We start from the raw sequence: 17,230 nt of genomic DNA on the forward strand, positions 1-17,230 counted from the left end.
TCCAGAGGCCCAGCCAAGCCCTGGAAAGGGCATCTGGCAAGGGAGAGGAGAGACCCCCTCCCCCTTTTAATACAGCTCCTGGGTGTGTGGGTGTGTGATAATTTATCTCTTTAAAAGCAAGCCCCGTTGGGCGAGCAAGCAGAAGGCCCCCTCTATATCGCAGCCCCCCCGTTTGCAAAAGGGAATGAAGGCAGAGCGCTCTCTCTCTCTCCCCCTGCGATAGACTGCGACTGGATGGGGAGGTTCCACTGGGCGCTCACTAAGGATTTGTAGGCACGGGCGCCGTGAGCAAGGAGGATCACTCGGACTAAACCTCACAGACATAATGGAATTGTGCCGACTAGATATTCTAATACACATATTCTAACTATTTCAGAATTGACACCAGAGTTTGGGTTTTTCCTCTTCCCACCCTGTTGCTTTCCCCTTGTGTTGTGAATTTTTCTTTTTTAATTCTTCAGCTTCATCTGTTTTTTGTTTATTTCTCTTTTTTAGCCTTTCCTCCAGACACTCCAGGGTTCGGTACATCCATGAAGATATATAATGCATTTTTTTTTTAAAAAAAAAACACGTTTTAAATGTATGTGCATGTCAAATAGGTCCCATCTGGTAGCGCTGAGGTTTAATTTATTGGGAGAGAAAGGAGGGGCAAGTGGTGGGTAAGCACTCTGTACAGAGATGGGCTGGAAACATTTTAAATGCTTGATGTATTCACCTTCAGCCTCACTGCAACCATTAGTTGGTGTTGCCCCCGTGTGAACCCAGAGGACACATTTAAAGCTGCTTATTTACCGTATTTATCAGGGACGTGGGTGGCGCTGTGGGTTAAACCAGAGCCTAGGACTTGCCAATCAGAAGGTCGGCGGTTCGAATCCCCACAACGGGGTGAGCTCCCGTTGCTCAGTCCCTGCTCCTGCCCACCTACCAGTTCAAAAGCACGTCAAAGTGCAAGTAGATAAATAGGTACCGCTCCAGCGGGAAGGTAAATGGCATTTCCATGCACTGCTCTGGTTCGCCAGGAGCGGCTTAGTCATGCTGGCCACATGACTCGGAAACTGTACGCCAGCTCCCTCGGCCTATAGAGCGAGATGAGTGCCACAATCCCAGTCAGCCACGACTGGACCTAATGGTCAGGGGTCCCTTTACCTTTACCTTATTTATTTATCATATTTATACCCCACCTTCCTCAAAAGAGCTCAAGGTGGTCTCCAGCCCATTTTGCCCTCACAAGAACCCTGTAAAGTAGGTTAAGCTGAGAGACAGTGACTAGAGCAGTGCTGCTCAGTGAACTTCATGGGCAAGCAGGGATCTGAACCCTAACACTCCATTGGTAATATGGAGCTAGGCAGCCCACAAGCAACTTGTCCCTTGTGGGCCACCTAGCTCCATATTACTTACTCTGACTGGCAGCTTGCTGGGAGTAGTCGTCTTTTCCATCAGCTGGTGTTTTTAAAGAAATATTAAATGGAGTAACACAATTATGTTACTGTTTGCTACAAAGTGAATACGTTTCCTCTCTATGCAAGAGCAGCACCCAACTACAGTGGCACCTCAGGTTAAGAACTTAATTTGTTCCGGAGGTCCGTTCTTAACCTGAAACTGTTCTTAACCTGAAACACCACTTTAGCTAATGGGGCCTCCCGCTGCCGCCTCACAATTTCTGTTCTCATCCTGAAGCAAAGTTCCTAACCCGAGGTACTATTTCTGCGTTAGCGGAGTCTGTAACCTGAAGCGTCTGTAACTTGAAGTGTCTGTAACCCAAGGTACCACTGTATTGTGTTCTGATGTGGGGGTGCTGGTGGTATTGGGGGTTCCTCTTCTTATCCCCAGGAGAAGCCTCCAGACAAGTTTTGCCTAACGGATTCCCCCCATGTTCTTTGTGGAAAGCGGCAACGAAACTTGTCTCTCCTGCATTAGTCTCTACAGCCACAGCAGGCGCTGCAAGCTGCCAACAGTTTTGACTTCACCCCCAAAGGCGAACTTCTCCATTGCCTCCCGAGACAGACGGGCGCCAAAAACCATTAAACTAAATAGTTTTAAATGGATTTTGAATAAACGTGTAAAACAATGCAATCGGCTGCGTCTGTTTTGAATTTTATTTGTGTTTTTATCTGCCTTAGTGGGTTGGGCAAAGTAAAAGGTAAAGGGTAAAGGGACCCCTGACCATTAGGTCCAGTCGTGGCTGACTCTGGGGTTGCGATGCTCATCTCGCTTTACTGGCCGAGGGAGCCGGCGTACAGCTTCCGGGTCATGTGGCCAGCATGACTAAGCCGCTTCTGGCGAACCAGAGCAGCGCACGGAAACGCCGTTTATCTTCCCGGCAGAGCGGTACCTATTGATCTACTTGCACTTTGACGTGCTTTTGAACTGCTAGGTTGGCAGGAGCAGGGACCGAGCAACGGGAGCTCACCCCGTCGTGGGGATTCGAACCGCCGACCTTCTGATTGGCAAGTCCTAGGCTCTGTGGTTTAACCCACAGCGCCACCCTTGTTCTGAATAATGCTTTTTAAAGGGTAGGGTAAGTAGGACTGGGAGTGAGTTTATGGAACCAAGGGTGCAGGCCCCTGAAAAGGTTTAGGACCCCCTGTGCTATGATGTCATGGAGCGTAGTTCTAGACTGCAGGCCCTCTGCTGGACACCCTTTGCTATTGCATAAAGGCATTTCCCAAATACAGATGGGTTGCTTTGTTGTTTAGTCGTGTCCACCTCTTCGTGACCCCCTGAACCAGAGCACGCCAGGCACTCCTGTCTTCCACTGCCTCCTGCAGTTTGGTCAAACTCATGCTGGTAGCTTCGAGAACACTGTCCCACCATCTCGTCCTCTGCCGTCCCCTTCTCCTTGTGCCCTCCATCTTTCCCAACATCAGGGTCTTCTCCAGGGAGTCTTCTCTTCTCATGAGGTGGCCAAAGTACTGGAGCCTCAGCTTCACGATCTGTCCTTCCAGTGAACACTCAGGGCTGATTTCCTTCAGAATGGAGAGGTTTGATCTTCTTGCAGTCCAGGGGACTTGTCTCCTCCAGCACCAGAATTCAAAAGCATCAATATGTTAGCACCAGCATCTCCTTCCTGCCCAGGGATGCAGAGAATATCCTCAGCAATCCCTTGCCCACCGTTCCATTGTTTCTGAAAACAAAATTTGGTTTATCGTGGGAAAGCAGGTATGTATAAAAAAAATGGGGGAAGGGAATAATAAACAAACAAACCTGTCTTTTTAAGGGGCGGTTGCTATCATTTTGGGTTATACATTTCCCAGCTCTGTGGAATCCTTTTTTTGAGATGTGGCAAACAGTCATTTATTCCCATTTTTTATTTTATTTTAAAAATTCAGTCCCTTTCCTAATCCGTGGACTCTCCTCCATTGGAGGTGTTAAACAGAGGTTGAATAGCCACCTGCCTGGGATTCCTCAACTGCAATTCCTGCATTGCAGGGGACCGATGGCCAAACTTGGCCCTCCAGCTATTTTTGGACTACAACTCCCATCATCCCTAGCTAACAGGACCAGTGGTCAGGGATGATGGGAACTGTAGTCCCAAAACAGCTGGAGGGCTGAGTTTGGCCATCACTGGACTAGATGATCCTCGTGGATGCCTTCCAACTCTAAAATTCTATGATTTTACGCTCCCTAGCATGGAATCCATCCCCTCCCCCACCGTGGGGAGCTGTACCCTGGGACCGCTTGTAAAATGCCAACTGCCTTGAGTACGTTGGCAGGAAGATCGCTGCTGTATAATACACTTCTTGCACAAGAGTAAGTGCAAGTAAAAAAGGAGCAACCCCCCCCCCCATTTGTTAACACTTCTTAGCCACTAGCCATTTCAAGGCTAACCCAACTGATCTCTCAGAATAGCTGTTGTTGGCATCTATCTGTCTCAAGAGACAATGGGGTGGGTGGGGAGTAAGACTGCTTCACTAGCAGCACCAAAGTCACCTCTCCAGGACACAAGTCTGGGAGTCCTGGGCTGCCCAGACGACCAGACCCCCCTCTCAACCTCGCTGATGTGGTCCAAAGGATAGCAGAGCAAGATGTCTGGCACCAGCTGGGCTGCCAGAAGGAGGCCTACAAGGCACCATACAACCACTCCTGATTTGTGGAGTTTACTCCTTAGCCTTTTCTTCTCCCAAAGAGAGAAGACAGCAGAGCTTTAGGATCAGAGTCTCCCTTTGCAGGTTGCCCAGCCCCATCTGCCCACCCCCCACTTCCCTCTGCAAACCACTCTGAGGTCTTGCATTTTTTTATTTACAATCAGCCAATATACCAAATTTTATGAAATGAATAAAATTACATTATTGATATACTGGCTTTTCAGGTGGACCTCACCAAGTGGTTTACATAATTTATTTCATAAATACACCCCTCGACTGTTAAAAACAACCACAACAACCACAAAGTGGTTGACAGAAAGAATAAAGCAAGAAAAATTAACAAGAATAATGAAACAAGAAAACATAATAGACTAAAACCGGATTGAAACTTGCTTCAACTTCCTAAATATCTAGGTAGGCTTGTGTAAAGAAGAATGTTATTAGCAGGTGCTGAGAAGAGAACAGTGAAGGCTGCTGCCTGACCTCAATGGGCAGGGAGTTCCAAAGTTCCACACTAAAAGACCAAATACTTACAAATGTTGGTGTTAGGTGGTACCTGAAATTTTAAGGGGCCTGCCCCAGCTGCTGCCCCCTCAACCACCCAGGCTCCTGACTTTCCTTCGTGGCCCACTGATGAACCGCAACCCGATTCAGACAAGACACGCTCGATTCTCAAAATAAAAATTTATTCAGTAACAAGAACGTTGAATCCGCACCCTGAAAACGCAGTAGTTCACATTTAAAAACAGCCGAACACCTTTGTTGGGCAAAAGTCTATGGTACAAGCCACTCTTGGGTGGGTGGAGAGCAAAGGTCAAGGGGCAGGGGGAGGATATGTAAAAAAGAAAGAAAAGAAGACCGCAATAAAAGGAGGTGTTTCTCCCCCAAGACATTGCAGGAGGGCTCCAAATTTGCAAAAGACCCCACAGCCACAATCGCCATAGGAAAGGGCTGTGTTTAGAGAAAGAGAGAGAGAGAGAGAGAGAGAGAGATGGATCAAGACAAGAGGCCACAACGCTCTTGCCAAATTCTTGACCGGAAGTGGCTGAGACAGCCTTGAAGGCAGCTCCCCCACCCCCCAAAAAAGGCACCAAGGCCTGCTATCAGTGCGAAACATGGATATTTGGATTCCACAACAGGGCTTGTTATTCCAGTAGGCACAGCCCATTTCAACAGCCGGAGTTTAACCTGGGCTGGGAAATCAAGAAAGCGGGAGGTGTGTGTGTGTGGGTCTCCCCTGTTTGGTGGCCTCCTTTGAGGTTTGAAGGGATATTCCCCAACACAAGCCATTGGGGTGGGGGGAGTAGCATCACTCCAAAGGGGGCATCTAATGGCGAGCTTGGAGAGTTAAGCAGAGTGATTCCTCCCACCTTTAGCCCTTTGGCTCTGGACAAGCATGTTGAGATGGCAACTTTTTGTGGATGGGGGAGAGATCCATCCAAGGCTGAGTTGTTTGGTTGGGGGGGGGGGAGGAGGGGGAGGAAAAAGCAAAGCCCCCAGAAAGGGGAGAGGCATCGAAGGAAGACAGAACTCCCATCCTGCCAATTTAAAAAAATAAACAAAAGGAGTGGTGGTTTGCCAATTTCGCGGTTTAGGGTGAAATCATTCTCTTACAAGCCAGGTGGGTTTGACACACACACAGAGAGAAAGAGAGAGCCAGCTGACAACTGGGAGAAACGGGGAGGAGGATACAGACTCAGCTGAATGCATGGTACAGAAAATATTATATATATTTATATAGATCTGTTTTGTCCACATACAGAATCAGCAAGGACCCAAAACACACACACACACACACACACACACACACACACACACACACACACAGAAACACCCACCCAGATCTCCACACCCCTCTCTTTGTGCAAGGCTCAACAAAAGCTCACAGTATACAGCTAGGTCAAAGAGCTGGAAACTGGGAGAGGGGAGAGTTGCTGCTGAGATGATGCTGAACATTTTTGACATTCACAGGGCAACCCCCCCCAAAAAAAAATGGGGGGGGGGAGAAAGAGGGGAAGACGCCCTGAAAGAAAACATCAACTTTATACATTGGAGTAAGAAAGAAAATGCCCTTTTTTTTCTAAAACAGAGAAACAAACCAACAGCCATGCTTTGAACCAGTGGTATAGTTGTTTTTCTTCCCACAAGCAGATCTGCATACAGAAGAACAAAACTCACCAACAGCTACAATGCATTTCAGCAATCCAGTTTTGATAAACGTGGCAGTTTGGGATCGGTCACAGAGTGCAAAGTTAAAGAGCAGGGGTTTAATATTAAGAGGGGGACAGAGATGGGGGGATACCCCCCCCAACAACAACAACAACAAAACCCCTGGCAGAGATGAGATAGAAGGCACAGATTTGGCTTCCGGAAGAGGCCTCAATGCCAACCCTGGATTCTGAAAGCAATGGAAGGTAAAACAGTTCCTAGTCTGACTTGGGGCTCTGGCAGAGAAGTCATCAGAAAGACACTTTGCAAAAACCAACACACAAAGCCCGGTTTCCGGGAGAATTGCTCAGCAAAAGATCAGGGCAAAACATCTTACGCTTACAGAACCCTCCGTTTTGCAAAGTTCACAAGAGGCCTGGACCTGCAGTGGGGAAAGGGGACGAGGAAGAGGAAATCTAAGAGGGAGGCAGGCACACACACACTCCTCAACACCCCGGTGAGGTCTGAAAAAAATAAAGTAAATCCGCCTGGAATTTAGTCACAGATGATTCTCTCACATTTGAGAAGCACCCATCTTTGCTGAGGCTTAAACAAAGAATCAAGGCAAATGTCAACATGCAGTGATGATAGCAGCCACTTTCTACTTTGGAAGGGATATTTGATTGGCAACAAGTTCCCCTGGCTAGTTTTAGGGTCTCCTTCCTCTCTTACTTGCAGGAGGCTTGTGGGAAAGCACCCCCCCCCCCGCAAAATATCTTGTCATGATATTCTCCTATAGTGCAGCATTTGCCAGCCTGTTCTCCTAAGAGAAGGGGTTAAAACGGCCTACTTCTTTCTCATTAGGAAGCAGGGTTATTATTCTATTCCTGCAAAGATTCCTGGGTGCATAAGATGGGAGGTATCAAAAGACTTCTCCATAAAAACATGGAAATTTAGAGACGCTAGTTTGGGACCACAGTTTGACACACGAGGTCTTGGCGCACCACAGAACTAAGCACAACTGGGGCGTGTTATTGAGGACATTTAAAAAACCCGAAACCCTGATCTCCAGAAAAAATAAAATGTAACGGCACACATGTGTGCGCAAGACGGGGAGTGCATTGGCGCGCTGTGCCATCAGACGTCCTTGCTAAAACACCGGACAGTTGTGCCTTGTAGACAACGCATTGGGAACAAGAGGATCATGCAGGCTGAAGGTTTTCTTTGCTTTTCAGAGAGAGAGAAACATGCATACATTTGGCACAAGCTGACAGAAATAATCACCTTTTAAAGAAAGAAATAATGGAAGAGAGGCAAGTGTCAGAGAAAAGGGAAAAGGAGTTAAGCCCGTTCCAGAAAGTGTCTGCAGATTTGCCACTGGTTAACCACAGAGAAAACAATGTTAAATAGGCAAATCCACTTTCCAGTTTGCAGAAGAGATGCCTCATCGCCCCTTTCCTCTGGGACCAAAACGAAAAGATGCCGCTGCCCCACCCCATGAGTTATCTACATGAGCACTGTTATGTACAATGTAAGAGACACAAGCCTTTTTGCAAGAAGCGACAGGGAATGATGGAGAAGAACACAAAGGGTGGGGGTATATATTTGTATAAACTAGTCAGCTTCTGGATTGTATCAGACAGAGCAGGGAGAGAAGGCCAGGCAATTTCAGGACTGGGGAAGGAGGAGGAAGGGGAACCAAGAAGGGGGGCAGGGGTGGAAGAGGAGAAAGGAAACAGATGATATGGCCATATTCTTGAAAAGGCCCACAGCTTTATTCAAGTAATGAAAGGGTTAAACCCCTAAAAAAGAATGAAGTTTGTTTTAAGAGAACACCCCTCACCCCCAATGGTCTTCCTTTCCCTCCCAATGGTCTTCCTTTCCCTCCTAATTGTCTTCCTTTCTTCCTTCTGCAACCCCATATGCCACAAAATCCGTAATTCTTTTAAAACAATAAAAGAGCACCTTCTTTTGGCCCAATGAAAGAAAGCATTTCAGATATTTTTCTTCCCTTCTCTCTTTTGTTTTAAAGGAGGGGTGTTCTTTTAAGACCAAAAAAAATAAAATAAAAATTTAAATGTTGAGGTTCGTTAAGGGTTTAAAACTTTTTTTTTTTAAATTAAGGGGGGGAAATGTGATCTTGCAGTCATTTGCACAGGGGGTGGGATGGGGAGAACCATGAAAACCAGCCACCTCAAAACCCACATGCAACAGAAACAGTAAAAATAACAAACATATAAAAATTAAACCAATAAAGTGCATGTTTCAATATATATTACATCTGTCCCATTTGGAGAAAACACGACGAGGGTGTTGCAAAATAAGTCAAGTTGTTGTGAGGGGAGGAGAGGGGGGAGAGAGAGGGCTGGAGTTCACATGGTGTTGTACAACGGGTTGGTTGTTCGTTTCCTGTCATTTGCCTTTCTCAGCCTTCTGGGCGGTCGAGTTCTACCATGCTGGGGCCGGGGGAGCACAGCCAACCAGTGGGGTGGGTGGGGCGGCGTCGCCAGCCCTGGCAGTGGGGCCTCTAGGGGGCTAGTCAATTTTGCACCCGGAAGCTGCTGGGCTAGGCTGAACTCTTTGGCATACTGCGCAAGAGGCCTCTCCACGGGGCTGCTGAGGGCGATGGATTCAGCCGCCATCTTGAGCTGCTCGACAAAATGCGCCGTGGGCTGGGGGGCGGGCAACGACGAGGGGGCAGGTTCTGGTGTTGGCAAAGCTAGGCCGCCCTGCGAGAGTGCTTCCCCGTGGCCGGAGGGGCCCCAGAGTGATTCCAGAGTGGCTGGCCTGGCGCTGGAAGGGAAGGGGTTCCCCGAGGGCAAGTCGTCTTTTGACAAGTTCAGGCCGCCCAGCTTCGCCAGTGACGCTGAGCGCTTCATCTGAGAAGGGAGCGTGAGGCCTGCTTGCTGGACCCGGGCCTCAACGTCCTTTGCCCACTGCCTCACGGTGTCCCCGCTCAGGTCTCTGATGCGGTCACTGCTGGAGCTGTGAGGAAGGCTGTAGCGAAGGAGAGGTGTGGCAGCAGCCCCCACAGTGTTGGCACCTGTGCCCACCTTATGAGTGCGTAGGTCATAGTCCTCTGGGCTCCAGTGTGTCAAAGCGCCCTCGCTCCTCCGGCGCAGAGCACCTCCCCTCTCCTCAAAGGCAAACTGTCCGTTGCCAGCATATCCCCCCAGAGGGGCTGGCTCAGGGTCGGTGCTTGTGCTGTCCTGAGTGACCCCCTGCAAGCAAACGAAGGGCTGGCGACTGGAGGGCAGCGGAGGGGGGCACCTTGCCCGACTCACAGGAGGAGAGGTGCGCATGTCAACCGGTCCTCTGACAGCATCTTCCCCAGGGCTACCCAAGGTAAAAATGGCCTTCTTAAAGTCTTTGCTCTCTGGCTCGGAAGGCCCTGGCTTGGGCAAGGCTCCCAGGGGATTCTGGGAACACAAAGCAGCGTTGCAGTTTTCGTCCACTGCCAACGAGGTGGTGGCCATCTTGGTTTCCTCCGAGTCATCTCGCGTGTGGCCCCTTTCCAGCCCAGTGGGGCTGGGCAACCTGACCGCGTGGGTGTACTCTATGATTTCAATCCTTTTCGGAAGCAGAAGGCCAGGGGCAGGGAGGCTGTCCGGGATTTCCAGAGAAACCACCAAGCGGTGCTCTCTGGCCAGCCCCTCCAGCTCTGCCAACAGGCCATCTTGTGGGGGAGAAGACGCCGGCGGCATTTCAGGGGGCTGTTCCAAACCAGCCCCAGTCTCTGCACCCCCAGCTCTTGAGGCTACCTTCTCCCCAGAGAACTGGGTCGGCTCGTGAGATGGCTCTTCGTGCTTCCCCTTCGCTGTGGGGTCGGCCACTGCTGAGGATTCGATCCTGGAGTTCTTCCGGATGGGTAGCAGGACAACAGGGGTAGAGTGTTGCAGCTCCTGCTCTTGCCGCAGGCGCTCCTCAAACTCCAGGGTGGCACGCCGTACCGATCCAGGGCACCATTTGGGCCCGGGGTTCGGATGGCCCTCTGCCGAGTCTTCTCCCGAGTTGCCACCATCTTCTACATCCAGCTTACAAGAAGGCACCGGCTGGGCTGAAGTGGCTTCTCGGTCCGCTTTCAAAGGCTCGCTAGCCGCCTCCTTCGGGACCGAGCCACTGCCTTCGCCCGGCTCGGCTTTCCGAGGCTTGCTTTCCCAGGCTGACTCGGCAGGGAGCTCATGGACCGTGTTTCTCTTCGACACCAGGACCGGATTGTTCAAGGCGTCCGTCTTTGCCTGTCCCTGCCCTGCCCCCTGGTGGATCGATTCGATCTCGGTGATGATGTCTTTCACAGAGATGGCATTTTCAGAGTGAGAACGAGTCAGGCCACCCGAACGGCTCGGTTCAGAGAGCTTTAAATTTAAGAGAAAAGAAGAATGGGTTAGAATTTTACAAATAAAATGCTCCCAACGTTCAGCAAGCGTTTTGACAAAATATTCTGTAGTTCACCACCTTTCTAACTTGGAGGGGAAACAAATGGTGTGGCAGTGGATTCTGAGGGTAGGGCCCAACTTCCATCGCTGTGTCCCCAGGGCTCCTCACCCTGCTGGCTGCCACATTCAGAAGCCTCACAATGCCCCATCGAAGTCATTCTGAACATCTTAAAACTTGGCAGACAGTAGCATGAGGAATTGGGGAGAGCATTGCTGAGTTCTGTGAGCTACCCCCCTCCGAAATCCCCCTACTTCAATGGCCTCTGAGTGGGTCACTTTGCCTTAGTTCCAGCCCCATAAATATTCTGATCTTTCCTGCCACTGTTCCAATCTTTCTGTGCCTCAGTGTCGTTTGCTCCCTCATCCCCCTCTTGCACTCCCAATATTCGACTCTTCTGGCAGGGGCTCCTATTTTCAAAACACTTGGCAGAAAAGCACCGCCCGCCGCGCGTACCTTCAGCCGCTCCTCCTCCACCGAGGACCCCTCGGACGGCTGCGGCGAGTTGTCCGAGGAGTTGCTTCCTTGAGCATCTTCCGTGGGGTTGGAGGGCGACAGCTCCAGCCCCGACACTTTGGAGAGACCGTTCCTCCCGCCCCCCTGATCCTCCGTCCTGGAGTGGGAACAAGTCCGTGGCCGGCTGTCCTGAGAGAGCTCCACAAACTTCTCCAAGGCGCTGAAGAAGTCGATCCGGTCGGCGCCAAAGTCTGTCTCCTCCGGCAAGGAGGTCACAGGAGGGGGGCTGGGCGAGTTATGGTTGGAGATGTCCTGCAAGCAAGACTCCAGCTCTTCCATGGGCACCAGGTGGATGTTCCCGTCTCCTTGCTTGAGGGCGTCCTTCTCCAAGTCGTCCACTGCCAAGTCGGGGAACTCTGCCGCTGCCCCCAAGACCTCTCGCTGCTGCAGCAAGGCATCCGAGGCATTGCAATTATCCAGGGGGAACTTTGAGTCGTCCAAGCAGCAACCGGAGGAGCACCCGTTGATGTTGTTCAAGTTCAGCTTGTCCTCCATCTGCTCGGTACTGAAGTCTCTCGTGGTGATCTCTAGCTGCACCACCCGCTCGATGCTGCACAAGTTCCCGGCGGCATCAGCACCCAGATGGCACAAGTGTTCCATGTGCGGACCAGCGGTCATGGGCCCAGGGGACATGGGCACGTGGTGATGGCCGCAGGAGGTCTTGCTCTCCGAGATCTGGTCCGCCGACGTGGTGATCTCCTTCTTGCTCACCTCCATCCCGGACTTGCCCATGGGCTCGTGGTGGTCGGAGAGGTCGCTGTCGGAGTGCGAGCGCCACAGCTTGTTGTGCCGCTGCTTACTGCGGGGAAGGAGACAGGGGGAGAGAATCAGCACTGGGTTCGAAAGCCGCTCAGACAAAAGGCACGAAGAGGAAAAGGCAGCATGGGGAGAGTTCGCGAGAGGGGATGGAAGCGCTGCATTTGAGATGGGGTTAGTCCGCGATCGGCTCTCCTGGTCCCCTGAAACAACCAGAGTTCTGTCCCAAAGAATGAAGGGGCCTCCGTGTATTATGCAAATTGCCAGTGTTGACTGACTCTGTGCCAAAGCAGGGACACCTGTTGAGCTGGGAAGAGGACTCTGGAGAACAGCTGGTCCCCTGCTGCTGACAGCACCCTTCCTGGAAGCAGAGCCAGGACTCAAGTGTCATGCGATTCCACTGTATCGTACAAATCAACAGTGCCTATTAAAGGGGGGGATCATCAGGGCTGGGGGCTGAATGCGGCCCTGCAGCCCTCTCCATCTGGCCCTCAGGACTCTCCCCAGGCCACCCCCCCTTACTGCCCCTGCTTGGCACTCCCCTCCTTGAGTGTTTCTGCCTGAGTGGAAAAGTGCCCTTGAACTCTGATGATGGAAAGAGGACCAGACTTGCACAATTCTGTTGGAACAGCTCTCAAGGTCTAATATAGCCTATTGGGTCGGGATCCAGGAGGAGGGAGGTTGTTTTTTGCCCTGCAAAGGGGCTCTGCAACCACAATGCTCAAGTCAGGCGCTTGCAGTCTCTGGTCAGATGCTGGTTTTGTTCCTGCTTGGCCACCTGTTCCCAGAATCGTGCTGCTGCCACCGGGGACACGGAGGGCAGTTCTCTTCCAGGGAACAAAAACATGTTGTTGCAGCTGATGAGAAGAAGGGCAGCAGCCTGGCTGTTGCGGTTGTTTTGTGCCGTCTGCTCCACAACTTACAAGCTCTGGCCCCTAGAGGGAGCACGGACTCTGTCCAAAGCCAGAGAGCCAGGGACGCTGCTTCCGTCTTCCCCTTCTCAGTGCAAGCTGCGCTCCAGAGATGGTAGCAGCCCTCCTAACGTAGCCATACGAGAGGTGACCAAGGGGAGGCTGTCAAGCAGGCTGCACTCCGCCAATGGCCACCACCAGTACATGGCATGTTCTGAGGGGCACAAGGATCGGGATCACTTCCACGCGATTCAACTTTTAACTGTGGCAGGGTTGTTGAGAAACACCGAAGTTATAAATATTTGGGGCTTTAGAGTTAGAAGTAAGGGCAAATAAGGGGAGTTGCAATGTTTTCTCCCTCCCCCATAATACCGGAACTTAGGAACATCAGACAAAAGGATTCAGGACAGAGAAAAGGATGGAATTATTCACTCAGTGCGTCCGAGAGGTCCGGAGAGCGGCAATGCGAGAACGGGGCCTTTTCTGCAGTGGCTCCCCATTTGTGGAGTGCTCTTCCCAAGGGAGGTTTGCCTGGCGCCTTCATTATGTACCTGTAGGCGCCAGGCAAAAGCGTTCCTCTTCAACCAGATCTTGGGCTGATTTGACATTCCATGCCCTTTTAAAATGGGTTTTTGGGGGAGACTGGGTTGTTTTTGTTCTTATTTTTATTATGCATTTTGTGGTTTTATTTTGTGACCACCCTGAGACCCGCAGGTACACAAATTTAATTAAATAATAATAAAAATAACAACAATAACAATACCACCAACATGGATGGCTTTTAAAGGGGCTTAGACAAATTCTTGGGATGATAAGGCTATCAAACATTGCTAGCCAAGGTGGCTACAATCTGCTTCTACCGTGGGAGGCACTACGCCTCTGAATATCAGCTGCTGGGAATCACAAACGGGATGACTGTTGCTGTTTCGCTCAGCTCCTGCTTTGGGGCTTCCCATCAGGACACCTGGCTGGTCACTGCTAGAACAGGATGCTCGGCTGCATGAGTCACTGGTCTGACCCAGCAGCCAGTCTGTTGTGAAGTTCTTGTTAGGTTTCTAAGGAAAAACCCACAACTTGTGCAGGGGAAAAAAGAGACAGGGAGTTTTGGGAGGAAGGAGGTCCAAGGGAATAGGAGCAGGATCTTGCTGGTGGGAGGGAATGTGGCTTGACAGTGCATCAAAAAGCAGTTGCTGCTGGAAAACCCCCTGGCCCCACAGCCCACTCTCACACCCTGGCAAAGGTGTAACCCAAGAACCACAACCTTCCCTGCACAGTCAGGCTCTGAAACCCAAGAGCTAATCATATGAATGTGAACCAGCAAATGATCTGCCCCAGGGTGGGCAGCGATGGTAAACAAGGCCGCAAGGCAGGGGTCAAGAAGGTTTCTCCGGACTACAGTACTTTTAGCTGCTGGTCAACAGCTGCTCATTGTAATGGCTGCATACTGCCTCCTGTATGAGCACAATTATATTTACCATAACTACCATTTGTGTGCTCAAAGCAGCCTCTACAATCTGCAACAACCTGATCTGCGCTTCTTGAGAACTAAAGCATGCATGCACACCCCACACGGGTCATGAATACTGACAGATGACATATTAAATCCTGAAAGAACCCCAAAACACAAAATTCCACTCTTGCAGATTTGGGACTGAATTACTGTGGAGGCAGCTGATGACTTTCTGCATGTATTGGCCTTAAATTATGGCTGTTAATCTTTTTAATTGATTTTGTTTTTTCTGTAAACCACTTTTGAGGGGTTTTTTAAATACAATCACACATTTTGTGAAATAAACAAATAAACTTTGATTATCACTTGCTGGGGAACATGAGTTGGGGGGAGAGAGACTGCTTTGGGGGGATTCGCACTGGGGCATGTGGCTGGCCAATGTGAGAACAGAATGTCAGACTTGGTGGGTCTTTGGTAAATATCCACAAGTCAGGTTCCTCTACGCTATTCACCTTTGTGGTTTGAAGGCAGCGTCCCCTGTTCGCTATTTAGATTACAAGGAAACATCCTTGGGAAGGTGACCCAGAAACTACAACTAATCCAGAATGCGGTAGCTAGACTGGTGACTGGGAGCGGCTGCCAAGACCACATAACACCAGTCTTGAAAGACCTACACTGGCTCCCAGTACGTTTCCGAGCACAATTCAAAGTGTTGGTGCTGACCTTTAAAGCCCCAAATGGCCTCGGCCCAGTATATCTGAAGGAGCGTCTCCACCCCCATCGCTCTACCCGGACACTGAGGTCCAGCGCCGAGGGCCTTCTGGCGGTTCCCTTGCTGTGAGAAGCCAAGTTACAGGGAACCAGGCAGAGAGCCTTCTTGGTAGTGGCACCTGCCCTGTGGAACTCCCTCCCACCAGATGTCAATGAGAAAAACAACTACCAAACTTTTAGAAGACATCTGAAGGCAGCCCTGTTTAGGGAAGCTTTTAATGTTTAATAGGTTATTGTATTTTAGTGTTTTGTTGGAAGCCACCCAGAGTAGCTGGAGAAACCCAGCCAGATGGACGAGGTATAAATAATAAATTATTATTGTTATTGTTATTACTATTAGGAATGGTGTTTGCCCAAATACTGCCACACCTAACCATTATGCCATGCCAGCACCTCCTTGACCTCAATGATTTGGAGAAGAAACATCCACCTGCTATTTTTGCTTTTTTGGGGGTGCTGGTGGTGGTGGTGGGGAAAGGGCATTAAGAACATAAGAAGAGCCTGCTGGATCAGGCCACTAGCCCATCTAGTCCAGCATCCTGTTCTCATAGTAGCCAACCAGATGCCCGTGGGAAACCCACAAGCAGGATTCAAACACAAGAGCAACTCTCCCCTCCTGTGGCTTCTAGCAGCTGGTATTCAGAAGCATTTCTGCCTGTGGAGGCAGAATTTAGCCATCGGTAGCCCTCCCCTGTGCCTCGTGGAGCAAAACTGACAAAACTGCCTAACACAGATTTCAAAAGTGCATATTAATAAACCCCTTTGTCCAGATCAGGATCCCGTCATAAAAATGCTCAGGAAAACTTTGGTGAGCCTCGGAACCACTCGTTTTCTACACCTCAACCGCAGTGTGCAATAGGGAGATAAGCTTAGATTTGAATGTTTAGTCCTACTAAGAGTAGACCCACTGAACAGAACAGGCACAACTGATTGTGGCCCATTACCTCCAACAGGTCTACTCTTGAGTAGAGCATAGTTGAATGCATCTCAAGGATCCCAGGCCTGTTTTGCAGGCTTGTTGCAAGGATCACGGCCGAGATAACTGTGCGCAAAGGGCTTTGAATGTTTGAAATGTGGTTTATAGCAACTGCCAAGTATTGGGGTTTTGTTTGTTTTGGATGGGATTCTGCGATGGGCCCTGTAGAATCTGCATTGCAAGCACCTCCCAAACATTAAGAAGTTTGGGCCGGTGCAGATAACCTGCTGCTAGCCGCGCGCCCCCTGCTTGCCATGTGCCACCCCAACACACACGCACACACACTTTTTTCAAACGGCCCGACATCCACAGCAAAGCCACCTGGGAACCACGTGGCCGTGAGCTGGGATCCCTCTGGCGGAACAAGCCCTCTCTCTCTCTTTCCGCTCTCTGGAGGTCACCCGAGGACACACATGTGTACAGTTGGAAGGGGGGGGGGAGAAGGAATACACAGGCACATGACATATTGAGACATCTTTTCCCAATCAGATGATGGGGGTCTCTCGTTACAAAAACAACCCCTTTGGTTTTGCATAAGAAAAGGAACTTGAGAAGGTGGGGAAGGGGAAGCCGCGGGGGGGGGGGGTGGAATCTGCAACACACAAACAAACAAACAAACACACACACACACAGGCCCCTCGAAAGCCAGCCAGAAAGCAAAGTTGTTTTGTTGTTTGGGGGAAGCAGGTTGTGGGGAAAACACACACACACACACACACACACACACACACACACACACACACACACACAGAGAGAGTGCACACAGCTAAAAAGCTTTTTAAAAGGATGACCTAAGTTTTAATTCATTCCTGCTGGGGTCACCCCCCCTCAAGTTCCCCCATCAGTTTCAATGACCAACAGTTCTTACTGACTTTGTTTTCATTACAACTGATTTCACTGCATCCCAACATATTTTTTTGGCAATTTATCCCATTTTAAAAAATGCTTTGATTTCTCCCCACTTTTTTTGCAGAAAAGGGGGGTAAAGAGATATTCAACTAAGCTAAAAACTATGCGTTTGTGCTCTTCCAAAATGCCCCCTCTTTTTTTACACACACACACACACACACACACACACACACAGAGAGAGAGAGAGAGAGAGAGAGAGAGAGCTAATGCAGCTCCAAAAGTTTCCTGAACTTTGCATCGAAGAGAGCAAGGATTTATATCATTTCTGTGTGTG

At 50.0% G+C, this 17,230-nt stretch overlaps 1 protein-coding gene across 4 annotated transcripts in view; it reads right to left on the reverse strand.

Annotated features, from left to right (window-relative positions):
• Window positions 1-5,374: 5,374 nt before the first annotated feature.
• The window catches only part of SSH2 (slingshot protein phosphatase 2), a 132,488-nt gene continuing 120,632 nt past the window's right edge, over window positions 5,375-17,230 (reverse strand). For all 4 annotated transcript variants that reach the window (XM_079955397.1, XM_079955396.1, XM_079955395.1 and 1 more), the window contains 2 exons: window positions 11,124-11,982; window positions 5,375-10,588 (listed from right to left, as the gene is read on the reverse strand). In XM_079955397.1, coding sequence (XP_079811523.1) covers window positions 8,606-10,588; window positions 11,124-11,982 — 2,842 coding nt within the window. In that variant the 3' untranslated portion in view covers window positions 5,375-8,605. The remainder of the gene's footprint in view (window positions 10,589-11,123; window positions 11,983-17,230) is intronic.

Source organism: Podarcis cretensis (genome assembly GCF_951804945.1).
Source record: "Podarcis cretensis genome assembly, chromosome: 15".
Lineage (NCBI taxonomy): Eukaryota > Metazoa > Chordata > Lepidosauria > Squamata > Lacertidae > Podarcis > Podarcis cretensis.